This window comes from Oreochromis aureus, linkage group 15, assembly GCF_013358895.1.
Source record: "Oreochromis aureus strain Israel breed Guangdong linkage group 15, ZZ_aureus, whole genome shotgun sequence".
In the NCBI taxonomy this organism is placed as follows: domain Eukaryota; kingdom Metazoa; phylum Chordata; class Actinopteri; order Cichliformes; family Cichlidae; genus Oreochromis; species Oreochromis aureus.
The window spans coordinates 20,013,588-20,038,099 of record NC_052956.1 but is presented as its reverse complement, the minus strand read 5'-3'; the positions used below and the strand labels follow the sequence as shown (position 1 = coordinate 20,038,099).

General features: G+C 40.8%; 1 protein-coding gene across 14 annotated transcripts in view; it reads right to left on the bottom strand.

Annotated features, from left to right (window-relative positions):
• Positions 1 to 24,512, bottom strand: part of afdna (afadin, adherens junction formation factor a) — a 116,780-nt gene that overhangs the window by 37,756 nt on the left and 54,512 nt on the right. For 10 of the 14 annotated variants that reach the window (XM_039598981.1, XM_039598977.1, XM_039598978.1 and 7 more), the window contains 12 exons: positions 21,609 to 21,678; positions 20,508 to 20,578; positions 20,330 to 20,397; positions 17,125 to 17,330; positions 15,104 to 15,124; positions 12,072 to 12,217; positions 11,045 to 11,139; positions 9,741 to 10,006; positions 8,014 to 8,157; positions 7,653 to 7,851; positions 7,001 to 7,107; positions 1,890 to 1,970 (listed from right to left, as the gene is read on the bottom strand). In XM_039598981.1, coding sequence (XP_039454915.1) covers positions 1,890 to 1,970; positions 7,001 to 7,107; positions 7,653 to 7,851; positions 8,014 to 8,157; positions 9,741 to 10,006; positions 11,045 to 11,139; positions 12,072 to 12,217; positions 15,104 to 15,124; positions 17,125 to 17,330; positions 20,330 to 20,397; positions 20,508 to 20,578; positions 21,609 to 21,678 — 1,474 coding nt within the window. The remainder of the gene's footprint in view (positions 1 to 1,889; positions 1,971 to 7,000; positions 7,108 to 7,652; positions 7,852 to 8,013; positions 8,158 to 9,740; positions 10,007 to 11,044; positions 11,140 to 12,071; positions 12,218 to 15,103; positions 15,125 to 17,124; positions 17,331 to 20,329; positions 20,398 to 20,507; positions 20,579 to 21,608; positions 21,679 to 24,512) is intronic. The other 4 variants (XM_039598983.1, XM_039598989.1, XM_031756283.2 and 1 more) reach the window with 2 other exon arrangements.

Here is a 24,512-nt window from a genome sequence, read left to right as displayed (position 1 = left end):
ATAAATATAAGGATAGTTTTTAAACAGTTGGATGAAAACCCTTTGCGGTCAGTGACTGTGTCTAGAGCCCATGAACATCACCAAAAGCTGTGTTTCACCTCTTGATATCTTCTGCCAGTGAAATAGATGTACTGTTGGGTTAAAATCAGGTACCTGCCTTTGCTTTAAAATTGGCTTGTGTTGGTTTAACAGTGTGCTTTGGGCCATTATCATTTTGAATTGTGAAGCTCAATCTGATCATTTTGGGAAAGTAGTCCTATACACTTCAATTCATCTTGCTGCTTCTATCAGTAGTTACGTTATCAATAAACACCAGTGACACTGTAGTTTTTCAGGTCTTTTGGTGTTGCTGAGCTGGTCGCTGCAATCCTTCTTCAAACAATAAACCAGTTTGCTGATTGTTTGGCCACTCCTGACGTTTTTGCCAACTCTCTGAAAGGTTTATTTTGGTTTTTAAGTCTTCTGACACACCAGCATCTCATTGGTCCTTATCTAAAAAATTACAAGGCTGTACAATACAAATTCAACACTTGGATTCAACTTCAGATTTTATGCCTGTGCCGTTTGTTGTAAAATAATGAGGGAACAAGCCTCACCTGCACATGAAACTGCTTATCAGTCTGCAGCAGCAACCTTCGGACCTTCTTTTACACTTCGGAAGTTTCTGATTCGTGCTTTCCCAAAAGTAGTTTGCATGCAATCCGACGACAAAAATGAAATGACTTAACAGCTACAAAACAAAACCTCTCCGTATGAAGTCCTGGTTATCTAATCCTATCACTGTCTCGTGTAAAACAACTATACAATGCAATGTCAAAACTCCTGCCTCACACTCTGTTTACCTGACTGACTTGAGCATGTCAGGTGATTTACACACACCGATTTACAACAATTGCTCGCACTTTATGACTGCACGAGAGATTTACAGCAGGGCAAACTCACAAAGCACAAAATTAACACAGATTAATGTTACAAAACACTTTAAAATAAAGTAAATATAACAAAAAAACTAGCTTGGAAATTGGAATTTCTTTATGGCTGCGACATGGTCAATTGTCCAATCGTCCAATCACTTTTGGTCTTGTGAAAATGGGGGACAAGGTATGAAAATGGCTTTAATTCCTAAACAGTTGATGCAAAATTTTTGTCAGGCCACTTGAATTAAAGCTGAAGGTCTAAACTTCAAACTACATATCAACTGTTTCATTTCAAATCCACTGAGGTGGTGTTCGGATGCAACAAATTAAGGACCGGGATATTCACATATGCCCAAGTGTATAAACCTCCTGTTCATGTATCTTTTGTTGGATTATTAGGTTAATACTATTGTATGTATGTAAGCCAAAATTGCATCTTACACAGACATCTGCAGACTTTCGTACTTTCGTCCACACATCAGAGGTGCGGTAACACAAACACACGGACAGACAATGATCTACAGTTAAATTAGCCCCCACCGCACAGCCCCACATCCCCTCCCTTAAATCAGCAAACTGCACACAGCACGTTTTTGTCCCGGGCTCATCCAGAAGTTTCTTTGTAGTGTTGCTGTTTAGTCTCTGCGCTGCGTCAGACTCAACAGTGAAAGGAGTCTATTTTAAACAGCAGCCTGTTCTGTCAGCAGTGTGTCGCTCAGCCTCTCACTCACACACACACACACACACACACACACACCATCTCTACAGCCACGATAAAAACATCCAAGTTATTTTGGGGTTTCCTGTCAAATGCATGCCAGTCGTTTACTTTTTAGTGTTAGATTTCATTTTTTAGGAAAGGTTTCCTGCAAAATTTTAAATAATAAATAAATCTCGACAAACTGAAAACATCTCAGAGCTGCCAAAGTTCGACTTTCACTCTTTAACACACTTCCAGGTGACATTTCCTACCTTGGCGGCCACGATGCTGAGGCCCATGCCGTTGTGCTTCTTCAGGGTTACTGTGACAACCTCCGGCTCTTTCCTCATTGGCTGAAAAGAGAGATGGACAGGAAGGACAAACTGTAAGCGAGGATGTCACCTCTCACTGTGAGCGAACGTGAGGAAAAAGGCCTGAGGAAAGCTCAACTCTCCTTTAGCGTGTTCCCTTCGTCTGAAACATGTAGGAGAATAGTGAGAGAATGCAGAGTTAAAAAAAAAGAAGAAAAAAGAGGGAGGGATGAGAAAAGGGAGGGAAGGCATGAAGGAGGGATAAAGGGGAAAAGGGGAAGACCGCAGAGGAACCTGTGGTCGCTGGAACCAAGTCAAGAATGAAAACCACTTCATGGCTACCCACACACACACACATACACACACACACACACACACATACACACAGCAGGGCTCATTTGAGCAGGGCTGGGTGACTGGGTGGGGAAAGAGGGAGAAACAAAGAAAGAGAGCTATCGAGGTTTCCCACATGATGAAAAAATATTCTGACAAAGGATACTCCAAAAGCTCATGTCACACTCATACAAAAATATGCCTGCATCATATTGTCTATTTTTGTTTGGTGTTGTTGTCCTGCATGTCGCTGACTGGCGCTTCAAACTGCAGGAACACCCAGAAACAAACAAAACAACAACCACAAGTCAAGAGAACAACTCGTACACTAAAATTACAGCTACATACCACTCAATCAGGCTTCTATTAGAAAACCGATTCAACTTTCTGCTTTGAGTTTATAAAGAGAAACAGTTCAGATCTGAGGTACAACCTGACAAAGAACACCCTGAAACAAACAAACAAAAAATAAAAAACCCTCTTCGACTTCACTGATGCAGACGTGGCCCTACATCAATGATCAGTGTGTGGAGAAGGTTCCAGATTCCTGGGTACTTTCTGAACACCTGGGCTGTCAATGGTTATTACAAAGGTACAGAGACAACCTCACTTCCTGAGAGTGCTGAGGAGGAAGAAACAGAGCCACGGCTCAGGAGATCGCTGGCTGCGCTCTGTCCTCCATACAGGACCTGTAAACCTCCCTCCTCCTGCTTCAGCAGGGTCAGACATATTTGAAGGACCCTCACATCCTGGCCTTCATCTGTTTGACTTGTTGCCCTCTGGCAAGTCAAGGACACACAGACTCAGGAAGAGGTTCTTTCCAAACCTCAACACCTCTTCTCTGGATGTGCAATAATTAAGGCCGAGTACAAAATTTACTCACCTGACTTATTAGGTTATTAGATTATTGGTAAATCACTGTAATACTTGGGATACTCTCACCATTTGTTACACGACTACCTAACCTTATTAACCATTAGTACTTTTTATATACTTTAGTATATGTAGCAATTTTTATACCTAGTACTTTGAGTACTAGTACTTTTTGTATTTACTGCATAAATGATCAAATGTTTATTCTTCATTGTGTCTTAAGTTGTTGCTGCGCTCCAATTTCATTGTACATTACATAATATCAATAAAAGCTTCCAATTCTAATCTTTCTAATACAACCCAAGTCAGTTTGTCAAGTCACTAATTTCTTCTTTCCATAAACGGAAAAGTATGTCTGTAAATGAAAATGAATGAATCAATTACAGATTATATTTTATGGGTTTTTAATTGATTTTTTTTTTTATCATAATCATGAAATACTGCTGCTGTTTACTTCCAAAAACTTTACTTGTGAAGATTTCTTGCCTTTATAGAGCTACCCCGATCTGTAAAGTGAAAGAACAGACTCATTAAATGTGTTTTCAGGAGGAACCTTTACTTCCTAATCAGGATGCTTCAGAGAGGTGTTTAGTAAAGTTTGAACTTCATGTTTTTTTTATTACATTAAATGCTTCTCTGAGAAGCACTTAAGGGGATATAATATTTGTTAGCTTAGCTAAAGGTTTTCTGTTGTCCTATTCTTACCTCACCTTCCGTCACTGCTGTAATTTATGTCTCCTGTCCCTGTTCTTTGTCATATCTATGTATGTGTATTACAAAAGCCAAGGTCTCATCATTATAAATTAGCTAGTTAGTCTGAATCTCTGAACTGCTGCTCCACCCTAATAATGTTATTGTTACACATCTGGATCCTGAAGACTAACGCTGTTAACGATAACTTCACTGGGAATGCCGCCGTGTTTAGTGTTCAGCTTTCTCCTCATCAGTTGAAGTGGATTTAAATTTTTTTTAGCCAGCAGTCATTGTCTCACGACTTCAAGTTCACACCTTTGTAGCCACTCTGTGTATGCTAGCAAAACATCCTGTAGCGTTGCAGAGAGCGACTGCAGCTGGCCAGCTGTTCCACACTAATGCAACAGTGGCCCAAACATTATTAGATTGCTGTAATTCCGTGCGGATATTTCCACAGGAATTAATCCTGGAAGATGCTTTGATTTGGGTCCAGAGGAATTCAAGCCCTGTACAGGTTATTATCAGGCCCACAATTAGGCTGTGTGTGACACGCCGCTGTACTGAATACAAGTAAATTAATTAAACTTAATTGATACCCATGTTTATCCATCAGACAAACAAACGAGGTTAATGACTTTAAGCTCTTAGGAAAAACTTTAGAGCCGCACCTCAAATCTGATAAACACATAAAGCCGACTTCAAAGCTGGTCGCAACGATTTAAACCTAATTAGACATTACGTACTCAGGCGGCACAGCTCATTACATATCTTTGGAGTCTTCCATCCTTTTCTCTTTCTCTTCACTTCCTAACCAGCCACGGTAAACTGCCACCCCTCCCTGAGGCCTGGTTCTGACGTAAGTCTCTTCCTGTTAAAAGGGAGTTTTTCTTCCCACAGTTACCAAGTGCTGCACACAGGTGAGACTTCTTAATGACATTTCAGTCTTTACATAACGGCATAAAGCACCCCGAGGCAACTGTTACTGAACGTTAACTGAATAAAGCTCAATATTCTGTCATTTTTCATACTGGGGCTCAAACATCAGTGCAGGGTCTCCTTATTCCGCTTGTAATTTAGTATCAGACTATTCCACAGCACCCAGTTTATACATTTAATACATATGAAAGCAAACAATATCACATCTTTCACACTAAAGTGGTTGCAGAGCAGAGCTGCTCTTGTAATGATCGCTTAAGAACTGTCGACAAGGCAGAGCTCGACCCACCAGTCTGCCTGAACACACACCATTAATCACTGTGTGTGTGTCCGCGCGTGTGTGTTGTGTGAGACGCCTGTCGAGACTACAGTCATGAAATAGTAGAGTAGGGATAAACAGACCAATTACAGAGGAAGTGGCTCTGTGTGTGTGTGTGTGTGTGTGTGTGTGTGTGTGTGTGTGTGTGTGTGTGTGTGTGTGTGTGTGTGTGTGTGTGTGTGTGTGTGTGTGTGTGTGTAAAAGAAGTCTCTCATTTACTGCTCTGGGCTCCCCAACTTCAGCAGCGTGATTAGTGTTGATTAAATTGTGTGTGCGTTTGTCTTGGTGTGTGTCTTATGAAAAGTAAATAGATCCTTCTGAAGTCACTGTAATCTCTGCATTCAGATTGAGAGACCACACACAGACACGGTCTCACACACACACACACACACACACCTCTGGACTCAAATCAAAGCAGCCTCCAGGTTTAAACGTGTCTAAAAATAGTCAAACTATGTCAGTCGTGCCGTCAAATTGTCTACAGCTCAGTTTCTGCACAGGAATTTTACCTTTTTTTGGCTGCTAGTCTCAGCTACCCTGAATCTCTTGTACAAACTCTGTGAAACCCTCTACTTATTGTCATTTTTGTCTTTAAAAAGAAACATACAGATGAAGTTTATTAATACAGCTGAAATATTAAAATGTATACACGAGCCACATTAGTATTTATGCCTTACAGGAACCACTTTTGCCTTTAGAACTGGCATATTGGAAACATTCTCAGAGATTTGGGTCCATAATGACACAAGAGCAACAACACAGTTGCTGCAGATTTGTTGGAAAACATCCATGCTACAAATCTCATGTTCCATCACATCCCAAAGGTGCTCTACTGGATTGAGATCTGGTGATTTCGGAGGCCAAATGAGTACAGACAACTTACTGTCATGTTCAAGGAATCAGCAGAAGATGGGTACCACTGAGGCCATGGTCAGCGCTGGTGTTTAAACGATGCTCAATTAGTACTAATTGGTGCGAAGAGTCCTAAGAAAACCTCTCTGACACCACGACACCACCAGTCTGAAATGCTGATTCAAAGCAGGATGGATCCATGCTTTCATGTTGCTTAGGCCAAATTCTGACCCCATCATCTGAATGTCAGAGTAGAAATTGAGACTTATCAGACCAGCAATGATTTTTCAATCTCTTACTGTCCATTTTTTATGAACTATAGAATCAGTTCCCTGCTCTTACCTGACAGGAGGGGCACCCAGTGTGATCTTCTCCTTCAAGGTTTAATGTCTTGTGCATTCAAAGTCGATTTCATCCAGAGAAGTGTTGCTCACTGGATATTTCTGCTTTTTTACATCATTCTCTGTAAACCCCAGAGATGATCATGTGGGAAAATCCCAGCAGAGTCTGAAATACTCTGACCAGGCTGTCTGGCACCAACAACCAGGTCACGCTCAAATCTGCTTAAATCACCTTTCTTCCCCACTCTGAGGCTCAGTCTGAGCTTCAGCAAGTCATCCTGACCATGTTGACATGCTTAAATGCACTGAGTTGCTGCCATGATCGGCCGATTAGATCAAAGAGCAGCTCATCGTTATTGCCAATGTGAATACGTGTCTGTGCAGCATACAGAGCAAACTGGATGTGATCTAAGTGAAGATCATCCACTCAAAGCAACAGCGCAGCATGAAAATGTAAATGCTGAAAAAAGAGCAGTGTCCCAAAGTCACTCTGCAGCCATCAAAGACCCTGCGGCCACTTTGTGGCTCCAAGAGTTTTAGTCTTGTTTTCTGCTGTCTTAGCTGTCAGACTTACTTTAGACTTCAGTCTCTGTGACTCAGCATTACTAAACCTGCGGAGTCTCCTCTGTGGCACCGACTTTACCCAGGATGCCCCACTGCACTGACACACAACTCTATAAATAAACGCACGCACAGTGTGGCGAGAGAGTGACTGAACGTCGTACCATTTCAGAGTTGTCGGCAGCAGAGAAGTGACTGTCGCAGTCAGCTCCTTCGAAGTGGACGGTCCAGGTGCCAGGCGATCGTGGATGTGGCGTTAACCTACAAAAACCTACCAGAGGAAACAGACACACACAGAAATAATGTCACTGATAGTAGAGCGATCATAACCTTTGTTTCAGAGCAGCTTTTCTGAAATCATGACAATAAAAAAAAAAACATTAATTGTCGAGTGTAGCAATACAGCATATAAAGCAACCAAACTTATTTTTAAGCAGCAGCTACTGATGCTTTTTGTTTGGTCTGCTTTATTTTATGAATTAACTGGTTATTCTAAGATGCTTAAATCCCAACATAACATCTTTAAACTCGTTGTACGTCTCGTAGCTTTAAAAACAGGAGGCATAAAACTCAGAATAGCAGGATTAACACAGTTATGAAACATAATTCAATTAATGTTTGTTTTCCTTTAAGTACACAGGGTTTTATTTAAAACAATGACAATAAAAACAAATTAAAAACCCTGGGAAAAATCATCTGCTCATATTCAACCAAAGTCATTTACATTCTCATAAAACATAAACCTATTTGAAAGCTTTCATTCATATATTTCCAATATGACTTCATTCCTTATTCACATATAGTTTGACTTTTTACCTCTTTGCAGGAGAGGCTCCAGGAAGTCCTGCAGGCCATTGGGGAGGCTGCGCACCACGTCGCAGGAGTAGCCGTCCTCAGGAAGGAGAAAGGGCAGCTGGAGGTCTGGATCCTCCTCGAGCTGAACCTCTCTGCCGTCACTCCTCGCCAGCTCATCTGCTGTGTTTTCCGCCACTGCCACCACGTGGTCTATCAGCTCCTAAACACACACAAACCAGCAGAGCACACGCATCAGGCAACCTAACCTCTGGTGTGGAGCTTAAATAGTTTCTACAAATCAGTTTGACTTTAATAACTCCCGTTTCATCCAATTTAATCTAATAAAAACGCTGCACAGGTTTAAAGACGTCATTTGTCTTACAGGCGGGATGTACGGCTCATCGGGGGCACAGTGGTAGTTGGTCATGAGGGCGTGAAGCTGCAGGGAGTTGAGCTTGAAGCAAGTGTTATTGATGGTCTGCACATCCTGCATGGAGTATTTATCCATGGTCAGCAGGGTGGTGGCCTGGAAGGGGACACAAACACATGTGTTGTAAATCAAAGACATTCTTATTGTTTTGAATGTAAACAGAGTGGCCACACATGGTCGCAACGTTATCTGCAAGCACGCAAAATGAGAGACTTCCGCGGTTGTGTTGACTGGTTGGCTGTAGGCGAGGCGAGTATTGTGAGACAGTAATAAGAATCTGATGACAGCTGTTGGGTTGTTTGCTTGTTTTGCCAGAGTCAGTCGGAGCTGATGAAGCTGAGTCCCAGAGAAGCACCTGAGCAGGGGTTTGGAGTTTTTGCCTCTTTACGATTTTTCTTTTCTGGTTTACTATAACAGAGGCTTATACAAGTTTCTTTCTGGGCAAGAAGAGATCCTCCAGAAACTGCAAACCTTCAAAGCATTTTTTCATGGTTGCATTCATGCTGCTAAAAGGGATTGTAGTGATGTAATAGCCAGTCAGCGGTTGGTAGTCCAACTCCACGTCTTGTTGTGGTCTCTTAATTTCTTGTTTCAGCCTCTTCATTTTCTCTCTGCATTGCTGCAGTGTAGTAAACATCTACTCCACAACTTCAGACTGCCGCAGCCAATTTAGAGATCCTGAAAACCTTCTGCAGCCCACCCAAACTTTCAATCCCAACTCTGCCCACCGCACAAAAGGAAACGATTCCTTCTATGTGGATTCACTGACTCATTTTAATCTTAATTTTGTTCACATTGGTTCTCCATTAACAGCTTTAGCTGATGGCCACATTTGTGCTCTGACTAAATAGAGCACAGTTCAGGGTCAAGAATAGGTCAGAAACTGAAGGAAAACCTGTTATTTTTAAAATCACATTGAGATTTTTTTCAGTTCAGTTTCTTCTTCTTTTTTAATTACAAATGGCTTCTTTCTGACTTCTTGCTGCACTAACATCACAACCCACTTTCTGGGAATCCCTGGTGTCGTAGCAAAAAATGGCCCATTGTTAGTCAGTTGTGCTGGTTTCAATCATTATGCAAATGTACCATTTATTAGACTGGGGAAACCTGCAGTCACCTGAGACAGTAGTCGTCACTTGGATGAGTAACAAAACATTTCTGTGACCGAAAAAGCAAAGTTCAGATAAACAGAATCAACTTTCTGGGAGTTGTCACTTCAAGATCCTCTTATTCTCCCAAAGGAGCTACTCTGTAATAGTAGGTACTTTGACAGGTCTGCGTAATTCCCTAAAAACAAAAAATGGGTACTACCAAACAGTTATCAAAATATAGAAAATATATATAGAGAAAAAAATCTAAAAGCATATGTTCATATAAATATTTCAGGCACATTTCAAAGTAAAATCGTGATTCTCTGTGAAAAATACACTTTCATTTATCTGTAATTTTGGACAACTTCAGACACAACCAACAAGTAAATCAGTCGAACATATCATTAATTTTTTTTTTTTTTTTTAATCTTTTCAAAACCCCGTACGAAAAGTTTGAAATGGAGATATTTTAAAAAGATGCAACAAACCAATTAGTGTGACTGACACAACGGAGGAAAATGTCTCTAAAATTTTAGCGACCATGTGCTCACACCCCTGCACAGACTCTCCTACTGTTTACCGTCTTACCTGTACGATTCGGCTGAGGTGGCAGTCAGCAGCGAGCTCCAGACCCTGCTTCTCAGCCCAGGCCTCAATGTGGCTCAGCTGCTGCCGGAGGATGGCGCCCCAGTAGTGACAGCACAGCCCCGAGCCGGTATCTGTCACCAGCTTGTTGAACAGCCACATGTTGATGAAGTGGAAGAGCTGCGAGAAAAGCTGGATGGTGAGAGCGGCGTTGACCCGACACCGCCGCAGTAATGACATCGCCCCCGTCAGTGTGTGCAGGACGTCCTCTGAAAAGAGAAACCAGGATGTGAGAGAAAATCTTCCCCTCTGTGTCTTATATATTGTTCAAGGTCATTCTCTGAGGCTTGTGAGGCATGTTTTTTAAAAAAATCACTCAGTAGAAATCCAGTTACATGCCCTTGTACTTTTGCCTCTGTGATAGGCGCACTTCTTCCAGTGTTAGAATAAAAGAAATACAATCTTCCAGCTTGATTATAATTGTCTTAATGAACTGAGAGGAAGCCAAATCTGACAAGTGGAGGAGTTTGTGATTGAAGGTTGTGTTATTTTGGGAAGAAAACCTTCAGTACATATGTACAACGTTCTCAGAAAAAAAGACAAGCGCCTCCTGGTTTCACTCCTCACCTGATGCAACACCGTCTGACTTGAAAACTGTGGAATTTTCAACCCGCAATGATCCTCCACATGAAATGTGAGTTAAGTATATGGACAGTTTCCAGAAGCTATATGATCAGGTTATTAAAACCAGGCCTGTAAGCAAACAAATACTGTGTGCAACAAAAGCTACAGAGTTCAACTTAGGCTTTCCTCCCAGTTTCTGAAATCTGCTGAACAATCTTGGGTTCCATGTTTGTATAAATTCTTGACTTCAGAGAGTTTTGATAAAAAATAAAATTCTTGGAGTTTAAGGTGACACTGCAGCTACCGACTCTGCAGAAAAGTAGATCCCAAATAAGAGAGACAGGTCCAAAGCATGTTTAAAAAAACAAAACAAGACACCTGACAGACCATTAGGAAGTAAAATAATGTTTTTTTTTCAGATTTTCTAATATAATTTTTCCAGTCTCACAAGGTTCAAAGGAACCTGAGAAAAGTAATGCTAACAATTTCTAGATGTGTGCAACCTGTGACGAACAAGTGGGAAATCATTTTAACATAAAACGGTGAAAACTCCAGCAAAAACTATAATGACATGTGGACGTGTCTTCATTTTAACGGGCTATACACCAAAATTAATTCAGAGTTGATGCTGTTAGTCATGAGCAGTCTTGGTTGCTTCTTGTGGTTGTGTGTTTGCACATTACCGATCTTTGGTCTCTGTGGATTATGCTCCTCGGGGTCATCGAGGAAGGCAGGCATGTAGTTGTTCAGATCGGCCTGGAGACAGTGGACCAGGTACCTGCAGCAACACAATACAGTTTGTTGCAACATCATTCAACAGTGTTCACATCAAAGGTCACCATCTGAACTTATTCTACACTTTCAGAGGCTTTCAGAAATTTAAATGTGGATTATCAGTGTGTTCATATATTTTCCATAATGCTTCTACAGCAAGTGAGAAGTTTACATTACTGCTAACTGGCAGTGAATATAATTTACACAGAAATAAAATTGCAAGCCTATCTTTCTTAACAGCCATTTTATACTAACAAGTTACTTTAATAAAGGTTTCATTACATTATTGGATGGACACTTTGAACTGCATATAAAAGACAGCGCATGCTCACAGGGGGTTGTATGATCGTTGGGGTTTCTCTCTATGATCATGGGTCTTGTCTTTATAATATAAAGCACCTTGAGGTGACTGTTGTTGTCTTTTGGCGCTATATTAATAAAACTGAACTTAAATTTGAGGTAGATTCTAGCTCTCTTTATTTTGCATGTATACATTTAAGTCTATCATCATCATCCTGGCCTCACTTTGACAGGGGCGACGTCATTAACTGGATGCACTCATTTGTTTTTTAGGACAAAGTTAGTAATGTACTGCTCGCTTGGATCAACCCCGTTAACCTGCATTCCTTCTAATGGCAAGCACTGGGCGACTCCTGCAGCTACAAAAAGATAACAGCTTCCTCCCTCTGTGACCCTAGGAAACACTTTTGTGGTGAGCTCAGGGGTATTTATTTCATCTCTTAGTGAATTAATCATGAACATTTTGTAAATTGCAGTTTCTGTTAAGAGTCACAAAGTAGAATGAACCAGGGTGTAGTCATGATTTGTCATGACATGCCAATAGAAACACTGTTTGATGCTTCACAGTGGCTATATCTTTTGTACACTGTTTATTATCTACACCTACGGTCCCCACATCCACAAACACAAACTGACTTGAAGGCCATCTGGACCAGATGGGCGAGGATGTCCTGGGCGTCCAGCGTGATGCGACTCAGGTCTCGGTCCTGTTTGATGAAATTGAGTAGCTCGGAGGCATTGGCCATCCAGAAAGCCAGTGCTCCCGCAATGTTCTTCTGCTTCTGTAATCCACCAATCACAACCACACACAAAGAAGAAAAACATATGGTACAAGTTGTTAGAGCAGCAGCGTCCAGGGGAGACTCAAGGGTTAAAAACAAAACAAAAAAAGTTAAAAATTAAAAATAGAAGGGAGGAGGACAGAGGGGTTTCTGTTTGAGTGGCAGCCAGAAGGAGCAGCTGTTACTTTAAGGGATAGACTCATGCCTCGCCCACCCCTCCCTCTAAGCCAACCGGGTGTCGAGAAGAAGAGCGGTCATCACTTTCAGATCGGTAAACACAAACAAAGTGTCGTGAGCTCTCGATAGTTTCGTTTTACACAAGAGTGACCTCTCCTTTTCTCTCCCATTCATCAGGTCGGCAGACACCGGCCGTCTCAGTTCACAGTTTAAACCACGACGAAGCTCGATGTCTGAGGAGCTGATTGGTTAAAATCCCCACCGCTCAGAGAGAGAGAGAGGGAGGGAGGATTGTGCAAAGCTTGGTCCGTTGCACTCATCTATCCCCGCCTTTGAAAAACAAATGAAAACAGAACAAAATAAAGAATAATAATAATATCAATAATAATAATAATAATAAAAAAACCTTCATTCAGAACAGCCAGACAATGAGAGATGGAGCCAAGTGCATCCACAATGAAACACAGATGGATGGCTGAACACGTTAAATGAACATCCAAACAGACAAATGAAGCAGACGAGGTGGAGCAGGTCAGAGGGACGCGACTTGTCTCTCATCCACACCGTCGAGTAAAAGAAGCAAGATGTGAGGTCACAACAAAAAAACAAAACAAAAAAATGGATGCCAGAGTTAAAGACTGAGCAATGATGGAGAGAAGTGGATGCTTTGGTTTTTGTTCTGTTTTTGTTTTGTTTTTTTCTTTGGTTTGTTTGTTTTTTAGTACCAGGCAGGTCCAGGAAGCTGAATGGAATTAGTCAAGTTGATGTTGCTGTTGTTGCTTAGTTTTCCAGCTGTGGGTAGGATGCATTATTATGGCGGTATTTTACATCATCTCTGTTAGAATGGAGAAAAAGAAGCAGCAGCAACAATGAAGGGCTGGTCAAAAAGAAAAAAAAAAGCATAGAGAGAGAAGAAGAAAGTAGGACAGGGAGAGAGAGAAGTAGGGGGCAGAGATTAATAGAGGAAAGCCGAGGGGTTGATGAGGTTGGCGATGTGATTTTACGTCATCAGTGCTTAAATGTTATCTGATTCGCCTTAATTAAAATGTGTGTTTTTTTACCCAGTTGGTCTGGAGTCGAGGTTTCAGGTAAAGAAATAATTTAACATACGAGCTTCGATCAAAAAGATCTTCAAATCCATGCGCACTGTTATCCTGATCATCACTCTGTGGAGGTCTCGCTTCGACCGCCAACACCAAACAACTTTCAAGCTAAGGATAATCACCGAGCTAAGCATTTAACCACTGTGTCCATGGCCTTTCATGCAATAACGTTAAAGTAATGTTCACATTTCCAGTCCCTGCACACAGACTGAAATCAGCTGGCAGTAGCACAAAAAAAAAAAAAAAAAAAAAAAAAAAAAAAAAAGACCCATCATGCATATAGAGGAAGCTTTGCAATGCAATAACAACTTATTTGTTTCCTTAGTACATAGAATGAGATTACTGAACCACCTACAGTGATGCATTACAGAAAAATGTATGTTGACTGCAGCACAGTGTCTCCAGCTTTGTGATGCGAACAACAATCTGAAAAACAGAAGCTGTCCCTAAAGCAGTCCAGAGGTTCACAACGAGACAACCTCTGTCGCAAAATTAACAGATAATGTTAGTGATATGGTGTAGGTAACCATAAACCTCACTAGAAATACAACTACGCATCACGTTGATGCAGCTCGCAACGACTGTGACTCTCCTCCATGGTTATTAAGTTAATTAAAACTAAAAATAGGTGTGAACAAAATGTAATTAACTAAAATAAAAATTATAAATAGATCTGGGGAAAAACAAACTAGGAAAAAATAATAGCAGGAAATATGCTTAGTTTTTGTATTGTTTGTCTATAAGACTGAGTCAACCGCTTTCCAAAAGTTCAGCATTTTTATTGAAATACCTGAAATACCTGTATCTTACCGCTGATATACATTTCATACAATGATAACTAAAAGGCCAAAAACTAACTCTTAAATTAATAAAATTAAACTAAAACAAAATATTTTTAAATAAAATGACACTGAAACAAGAAAACCTCACTACGGAAACTGCCTGAAACTAACAAATTAACAGCAAAAGGTCAAAACTAATTTGACTTTTTGGCTACTTCCCTTTTCAAATCCAGTGAATAGATTTGAAAAACATCAAAACACCCATAACTAGTGTTTTGGTAGTGACTGCACAACAATGGAGACACACCATGCACACATATAAACGCCGACCACGAGTCGGTCACTTAAATAGGCTTTACGTCGATTCAACACAGAAGTATTTATCTGTTTATTTATCTTTCTTTCCTTAATAGTTACAATATAATACTAACACTAATAATAATAACAACAACAACAACCATTTTTTCTACTGCGATTGGGAGTAATAAATTAACCTACAGTGAGAACGATACTATAATCCAGTAGTATTTTGTCACCATGGCAAACGTGATCGACTCGGTTTTATTTCCTCTGCAATATGTTCCTTAAAAACAGCTCTGAAAACTGTGGATAATACAGTGAAAGTATTTAGTTGCAAAGCTCTTGGCATTGTTAACCTGTGCAGCTCACATGAACAGTAGCGAGTACAGAAAATAAGGTGCACTGCGCAATTCATTTTACCCACATCACCCACCCCAAGAAAATGAGACACAGAGAGAGCGTCAGAGCCAGGGAGAGAGAGGTAGACGAGTCTTTAGCAGCCGTATCATGGTGTGCTATCCTACCTGATCCCCTTCAGCAATCTCCTGGATGGAAGGAAGAGGAAGAGGAGGAGGAGGAAGAGGAGGAGGACACGTTCACAGGACAGAGAGAAAACACGTCAACGGCTACAGTATGGACAGCTATGTGACACACAGATACACTTTGGCACACACGATGATTATGGTTTACAATGTAAAGCCATCCTCAATAAAAATGAAGTGATGGAGGTCAGCTGGAAAAGAAAAAATGTTAAAGAAAACACTACAATATTGAACGAGGTATACAACAGAATGTTTTATATTTTACAAAAAAAAAAAGCTGCATAAAAATGTTTGAAGCACACTGTTGTAACCGCACACTAACGAGGATTAAATATTAGAGAGTGCGAGCACTGTTATTGGCGAGAAACATCCCAAAGATGCTCCAAAAATATCCTGATCTGCTGGATTAGTGTCTCATATGCAGTGATTAATGTTCAGATGATAACTGAAAACACGCCCATGCACGTACACATGCGCACACACACGCGCACACACACACACGCAGTTTATAAGCAAGCTTCCCACATCTCTCAGTCAGTAGCTAAAGATAGTTTTCCTGAAACTCTATAAAGCTGAACTCCTACTACACACAGACTGAAATAGTCTTACAGTCTTGTGTGTGCGTTTGTGAGTCTGTGCTTGTGTTTTAGAACTTTTCTGCATGCCAAAGACAATGAATAGCTTGCTGCAGGCTAAACAAATAAAAGCAGTAATGGCTTTACTGGATACTGGAGGCTTTAAAAGAAACATGTAGGTGTTTATGTGTTTACTTTCCCCCGCCTAAGATCCTGTGCTCCATATGTGGCATCGTGCTCCCACCTAGCCCAACAAGGATCACTTTTATCTTTGACTTTGTACAATAACTTTAGTTAAGCAATGCAAAATCTTAACTTCATGCTATAAATATTTTATAGAGTATACAGAGCTGGATCGAAAAAGTTTTTTCACTCTTATTCTTCCTTTTAGGACAGGGGTGGGGAACTCCAGGTCTCACTGGGTCAGCACCCATGAATCAATCATTACCAGGCCTCTGGAGAACTTCAAGACATGTTGAGGAGGTAATTTAGCCATTTAAATCAGCTGTGTTGGATCAAGGACGCATCTAAAACCTGCAGGACACCAGCCCTAGAGGCCTGAAGTTCCCCCACCCCTGTTTAGGACATGAAACTGATTGATGTGATCAATTTACAGAACATTTGAACACACTAGAAGATGAGCTTGCCATCAAACTGTAGGTAAAAAGATTTCATAATCTACAACTTGTTGTGCCCAGCTATCTGTCCTACATTGCGATATGACGCTTGGTTTAAAGTCCGCTTAAATATGAAAATCGCATGTGTCTAACTCTTGTACGGAAAAAATTGAGGGACTGAAGTTGCTGGAAAAACGAGGAAGAATTTCCACCATTTTTCAAATTTGGCTGTTTTTAACGTGGCATGGCCCGGAGTTAACAAAAAGTTTTAACAGATGGTGAAAGTCTTAATCCTCTTTCATACAGACTGTTTCAATTAAAACCAGGCATTATTAGCATGTTTATTAAAACTTCTTGCAGATGTTTGTCTTAACGCAATATTAAACACAGATACCTCTATGCAGTTTTATTTAGAGGAGGAGATCTCGAAAAAGTCTTTAAAAATTACTGCTTTGGCACCGCCTCCCTCCCCTACAAAAAACAGCTACAAGACCGGCATCAAACTTGACATTTTAAGTAACAGTAGCTCCATGTCAAGTCATAACAGGCTTCACATCTCGAGCACGTAACACTGAGTGATGGACAAACAGAATCGAAAGCACAACTGTGGAGAAAAACTGCTCGACACAAACACACACACAGCTTACAACAACTACAAATGTAGTTTTGTAAGAACACCGCTGAGCGTCACCTAATATTCGACAAAAGCAGGAGGAGCATGAGAACGAGATAACGTGCAAATTAATCGATGATTTGATTCGACTGCTTCTAAAAATACAGTGAAAAGACTTTTAAAAGACGCATTACTGACCTGGATGACTCCTTCCATCATGCTCACCATCTTGTTGACGATGGCGATGACCTTGTGCGTCCTCTCTGACGGCGACATGTCGGGCCGGTACGTGGGCGACAGGACGTAGCGGCAGGCCATGTACAGGACGTACGTGGGCGAGAGTTTGAAGTGAACTGTGGAGCTGTTGGTGTAGTTGATGATGGCAGAGAGGAAGGTGTCTTCAGCTGGGTGAACACAGAGAGATTACATTCGATAAAATCTTTGTGGCAGCCGCCGTTTGTCAGAGGATGTAACAGATTTCATGTGATTAATTAATAATTAATTAATAAACCTGCAGCTTAAGTAATCACCCACAAACCAAACTCATGGTCATGGTCGCATGTATGGGTGAGACAACAAAGTCTGACGCAGGAAGGGTGAGTTGGGTTATGAAAACATGAATTAAAGGCTTCTTAGACACCAAAACAATGGAGAACTGAACTGATGACTACAGAGCATTTTTACTTCCAGTCACTTTATCGCAGTCCTACAGTAGAAAACACCGGAAATGTGTTAAAGAGGCGAGCAGGAGTTTTATTTATTTCCTTGTTTCCTGTGTTTTCATTCATCATTTCATTCAGATATTTCTTGTTTTGTCAGTTAATTCAGCAACTGGTTCCTGGCTTTATTCATTCAAGCTGTTATTTATTCTGATTCCATCCATTCAGTTTTTTTTTTTTTGTTTTGTTTTTTTTTTTAACCCACTCAGCCATTCATTGATGAATGCATTCATGTTAGATTCATTCATGGATTCTCATTTTATTCTTTTTTATCTCGTTTCTTTTTGCTTTAATCAGTCATTTTTCTTTTCCCCACTGTATTCACTGATAAATAAAACTTAACTTTTCTTAACTGTCTATTTTTATAATAATAATAATAATAATAATAATAATAATAATAATAATAACAACAATAATAATAATGATGATAATATTTTATAATATTTATTTATTATACTTCTAGCTTATTATTCAATTCATTCATGTTTTTATTCATCTATTCATTTATTTTGGCTTTCATTCATTCATTCATTCATTCCTGCCCCTTCTGACTACAATCTCCACCTGTTTAGCTCTTCCACTATTGCTGATTTTTTAAATTATTATTTCATGGAATACCAGTTCGTCATTACAGCTGATAATAGTAATTAATGAATGCAAAGGTTTTATATATTATCTCTCATTAAAATCTGTGTATGTGAAGGCACAGATGAATGCACACAATAAATCAAACTGCACGTTCAAAGTGTCGGCCCACACCACCTCTGAGCTGTGGGAAGCAGTTTGCATCAGTCGCTTTGGCGGTGCAGATATTGGCTGCACATGCGTGTCATGTTGAAAACACCAATAAAACCAGCTGCCTCACTTTAGAGTCATTCAGTTTCAACTCGATGCCAAACTGGTGGCAGCTGCACTTTAGCAGCTACAACACTCCATATGAAAACCTGAAGATGAGACAACTGCACCTTTTCTGCCTCTTACAGCACATGGTTGGGCTCCCTGAGGACTGTGGGTAGGAGACTCTCCACCACTTTATGACCAAAAACCATCTTTTGCCTGGAAAACAGATGATCTCACACACACACACACGGTGCCAAATATATTGTAGCACTCTCAGAGCGTGCACGCTGATCGACTCGGGCCCGGAGCAGAAGAAGAGTCAATAAACAGAAGACAAAGGCTTGAAGCGTTCGTGGCTACAAAAAGCGTGGGAAACGAAACGTTGCACTGCCGTCTGGAACTCAATTATCATGAATTTAACATCCAACAGCAACAAAGAGTTCTGAAATCATCAAATAAAGGATTCACTAGAGACATTAGAAAATTAAATGCCGGGGATTAGGAAAACTCAGTCCAGCTCTGAGGTTCCCTCCACACTGGCAGACAAAAGGAGAACTTTCACTTTATTACTTTATTAAAACAGGAATGCACAGTTCGAACACGGCTCAGAAAAATGCAGAGATGGAAATCATGAAGCTCAATATATCTCTGTGATGTACTCAGACACGTAAAGGCAGAAACACCCAGATTTAGCAGTTTTCATACATGCACCACAGCCCCAAACTTCTCCACTGTTCAAAGTGCACGAGAGAACAATAAAAACCCTTTGAGGCCAGTCAGGCATGAAATGGTCTTCAACCTGCCAGCTTCACAGAAAAAGTTCCACAGGAATAAGTTCCTGGGTTTGAATCCAGTCTGGGGCCGTTCTGTATGGAGCCTGCATGTTCTCCCTGTGTCTGCATGGGTTCTCTCTGGGAACTCCAGCTTCCACCAACAGTTCAAAAACATGCATTGGGTAAGGGTTAAGTGGTGATTATAAATTGATTGTAGTTCCCAAGGGTCTCCTCCCAGATAAACATGCCCCCAAAACCTCCTGAGACATTGTTACAAGACTCTAAGATCCTTCCAGATGTACAAGCTCTGCAACCTTCCTCTAAGGCTGAGCTCACTCACCCTGCAGAGGAAACTCATTGTGGCTGCTTGTATTTTTAACTTTGTACTATTGTTCATTAACTTGCTCTCATGACCAAATATGAGAGCTAGAACATACATAGACGTCTCTTTTACAACAGTCTGATACAATGCCCGTATTACTGCTGATAAGTGAAGGTGAAGGCTGAGGTCTATGGACCCATAAATCCACCTTTCCGCGTCATGTCTCGAGAAAAACATCCTGAGATATCTGCCTTTCAACCCAGAGAGGGCACTTCACAGTCTCACATTTGGAGGTGTCGACCTCCAATGCTGAAGGTCACACTCTGATAAATCAAATAAAACCAATTGGCTTCAAAAAGCAGCAATGACAGTCCCATTCACCCCGGCTGCACCCGCAGATCTTGTTCAAGCATATCACAAACAGGCTCAGAAACGAGGAGCAACAACCACTGTGAACATGCTTGACTTTGTGCCACAATGTCAAATAGGATTTTAATGATTATAATGGCTTTCAGACTTTCATCGCTGCAGGTCGGCGAGGTGAGAGAAAACGTGAAAAGCCTCTGAACTGCCTGCATTAACCATGACACCGTTATTGAGCAGCACTACTTCCAGCGCGGTCAGGTCAGGTTTGTCGGTCCAGCACGTTACGACAGGAACTGAAAGGGTTCAATAGTTTCCAGCTATCGACTGTGTCACTGACACAGTGAGGTGAATGAAGAGGCAGAAAGTGATGCGTGAACACTCACAGTTGTCTCTGAACTCTATGCTGGCTGGAAGAGTCAGCTCTGTTCTGTCGGCTGAAACATCCAGAGACCTGATGAGACAGATTCAAACCATGAGGAGAGGAGACGCATACAGAGGGGAGAAGAAGGATAAGCATGAGGATCAAGAGAATCCAGGGTATTGGAGGAAACCATGTCTGACCTGCTGTCCTGCTGCTCTCCTCTGATCATGGGTTTGACCATTCCTCTCTCCATGTCCAGCTTTCCTGAGCTCTGAAAACACACAGAAAAAAAAGAAGCTTCAATTAAACTTAACATACGGAAATTAGTCCCTTATTATATTTTAAAGATACTGACTACAGTCCTACAAGGCTTAAATGCAGCGTGGGGAAACAAATCAAAGTTATGTAGGATTTAAAGTAAGATTTCTTGGCAGAACTACTAACAAGCAGCAAAAGCAACATGACAACACTTTTTCCACTTTTCATCAAGTTTTTGTTTCTTTGTATTGAGTTTCAAACATTTAAAAAAAGGGAGATCAGCAAATCAACACCGATAATCAACAAAAGACTTAATTATTTTTGGAAAACCCATGAGAGTCATTTTTCTCCTTTTTGTCATCAGCTGCTCTCTCACGGACGATTGTGGAATCATTGTGTTTTTATAATATTTATAATATGTGCATAGTCTTTGAAAATAAAACGCCTTAAGATGTGTCATGATTTGTCACTCTATAAATGACATTTAACAGAAATTTGAAAGATACAAATAAATGACATTTATGTGCATAATTATCATAATAATAATGGCTCCATATTTTTAAATCTATGAATTCTTCTACCACTACTAGTTACTATAGTAGTTTTGTTCCCCCTTGCAAAAAGAAGGCTTAAATAGTAGGTGGGTGGAGCTTCTGTGCTCGCTGTGACAGCTGTGCACCTGTGTTGACAATAGCTGAGATAAGGCATCATGCAGAGCAGGGGGAAAAGAAACTGTCAAAATTGGCATGTTTAGAGCAGCCTGAACAGCGATTAATGAACATAAACTAACGTCACTATTTGAAACTAACTTTAAAAGGAGAATCCACCACAGAAGCAGTGCAGTAAACAAAAATATGATGATGACTTTCAGCCAGTCTGCTTAATAAAAGATCAGACAGATTAAAATGGTGCAAACATAAAAATATTAATAGCATAGTGTTTAAGAGCAGAAAGCAGAGCAGAGAGAATTTTGAATGGAATAAAGTGTACACACGAAAATGAGTGGGTGTATCTTTTTCTGTCTGTGTGCATGTGTGTGTTACCTTGCTGGTAGGCAGGGCTCCTCCACTGTGGACGTCTCCGTGAAGGTCGAAGGTGGTTTCTGGTACGCTGCTTCAGCGGGGAGACACAGACATTCAGAGGTTCAGATGAGGAACTGCGCTCTCCACAGCTGACTTTTCATTACTGACGTCGACAAGAGCTCAGACTTAAACCCAGACACACACACGCTCACTTATCTAACTTACCGTCACAGAGGAGAGCGATGGGCGTGAGAGGCAGTAAAATAGACTCGCTGATATTTGCACACAGATAGCTCGCTTTATGCATGCACACCCTTACATAACAGTCTAATTAGTTATAGAGAAGCCCCGCCACGAGTCCTTACTCACAGCAACGCCAGGATGGCACGCGTGTGTGCGTGTGTGCGCGCGTGTGTGTGTGTGTGTGTGTGTGTGTGTGTGTGTGTGTGTGTGTGTGTGTGTGTGTGTGTGTGTGTGTGTGTGTGTGTGTGTGCGCGTATGACAAGGAATGTGACAGCAGTCGTTTAAAAAGACAGGCTTCTGCTTTCACAGCCCACGTGACAGCAAGGCATCAGTCGAATAAAGAGCACAGCACAAACACAAAGCATCAGTGCTTCATGTCATCGACACAGAGATCTCCATCGCGCACACAATAAACAAAAGCAGCCAAACAAGGTTAAACCATTACCAGCACCACTACATCAACATAGACAGAGAAAGTGGACTGATTGTTTTTTTCTTTCTTAAACTCAATTTCTAGTCAAATTAAGTACATTACATTATAAACAAACTCATAACTCCAGTAAAAACAAATAAAATATTAAAATCTTTCTGATGCTGCCATTTTCAGCTTTTGAAAACAGATTCTAACATCTTTAACAAGATGGTCCCAAATCCCAGCGTGGGAATCAATGACAGGTGTCATGTGATCTCAGAAACCAGACAGTCATGTGAATCAGGCTCAAAGCCACACAACCTCCGCAGCCGGAAAATAAATACTATGTAGATGCCAAAAACTGCAGTTCCTCTAACAGCCACCTGGGACTGGCTTCAAAAGTGAGTCGAACCCCACAGGCTCCCACGTCACCGCATTAAAAAGCATGTTTTAGCCTCCAAAGATAGCTTTCCCTTTCACAAACTCTGTTTTAAAGTGCAGACCATTTAATAAGCTTGTGTTTCAGTTCTGGTCTGTTAATTAGCACCAAAGATGGCTTTCTGTGTGTTTTAGCTGTACTGTACACTGTACTGTACTGTGATGCCACCTGTTTTATGATGCCACCTGTTTTATGAAGCCTCAAAATGAGGGTTTTCACTATCGCAGTCTTGGTTTTTTGAAACCAGATGCGATGAACGAGATGTGGATCTGACTGTGAAACCACACACATACCCTGGATAACCCTGGAAAAGCCTCAGGATGACTATAATTTACAAAATGCATTCAGTGTTTGACAAAAATAAGGCCTGAAATCAGTGACTCATGCATTAAAGTAATGAAAAATGTTTACAGAGATGGAGATAGGACGATGAGAGTCAACTTAGACTTAGACCAGAAACCCTCTGCAATCAGAGGAGCTGAGTCCTGTTGGCCATTAAAAAGAATGAAGGTGTAATTTTTCAGTCTTTGTCCATCTTTATACCATCTGTGGATGCAGCTTTCTAACCAATAAGGCTGCCATTATTTGATAACTCAGCTGGTCCCTTTAGAGGCCCACCATCTCACCCTGCCATCCTTGCATGTCTTCCAAGACGCCATCATTTTAAATGGTCACTTTCAATTCAATTTTATTTATATAGTAGCCTCAAGGCACTTTATGTTGCAAGATAAAGACCCTACAATAGTACAGAAAACCCCCAACAATCAAATGACCCTTTTTAAACAAGCAGTTGGTGACAGTGGGAAGAAAAAAAAAACGCTCTTTTAAGAGGAAGAAACCTTCAGGAGAACCAAGACTGCATCATAGCAGTATGAGCACACAGCAATACCATCTGCTTTTTCTCGCAGTCTCTACTCTGACAGAAAATTCAAAACAAACACACCACAGTGCTGCTTAACCTCGCGTCTTCTCACTAACAGTCTTCTTGCAACTCGCCTCATTTCTTTGTTTAGAAAGCGTACTATTGTAGTCCTGCATCTGTACCGCACTTCTGTCAGCTGCTAACGGGTCAAACATGCAGACCACAAAAGGCTGTTATCCTGATATAAAACATGAAAAACAGTGTTTAAAATGTGAATCTGCCGTGTCATGCATACTGAGATTACTTCATAAGGATCTGATAATGATTTATTTAAAATGATCTCAAATTAAACATGATACAGATTCAAGTTCCTTTTTAGGCTTCTGGCCGGTTTCATTAATTTTTTTCTCTTACTCACTGACAGTGAATACAGATGAAGTTAAGAGGGAGCAGATTATCAAAGGAACAAACACTCATTCCCTTACAAGATCATCTGAACCACGCCAAAAAAAGTCCTCGCCAAACTACTGCAGTAATCGGCCTAAACATTATGACGAGTCCTCAGCTTGACTGTGGGCTAGGTATCCTGGTATGTTTGTGCAGTAGGACACTGGAAAGCAGCCCAGAAAACCACAGGGATCCACATCCACAACTTCAGACTCCTTTTTTGAGCTGCACAAAATGATCCCTGGTCTTAATATAACTCCTCAGTGTTCTCATTTCTGGTAACATCATTTCACAATGCCTCCAACTGAGCTGACAACTGAAAAAGTTCCCAAAGGAGCTGATCAATAACAAAAAATCTAATAAAATGACCAAAGTACTATTTGAACCATTGAGAAATTGGATTATACAGGTGCACTTCTTGCTTATATAGAAAAATAAAAATCGGTTTTCTGCCATTTTGGGGCAATGAGGAAAATGTTCCCTTTCGCCATCGTGATACGAAAAAAGCTTAATGTAAATTTA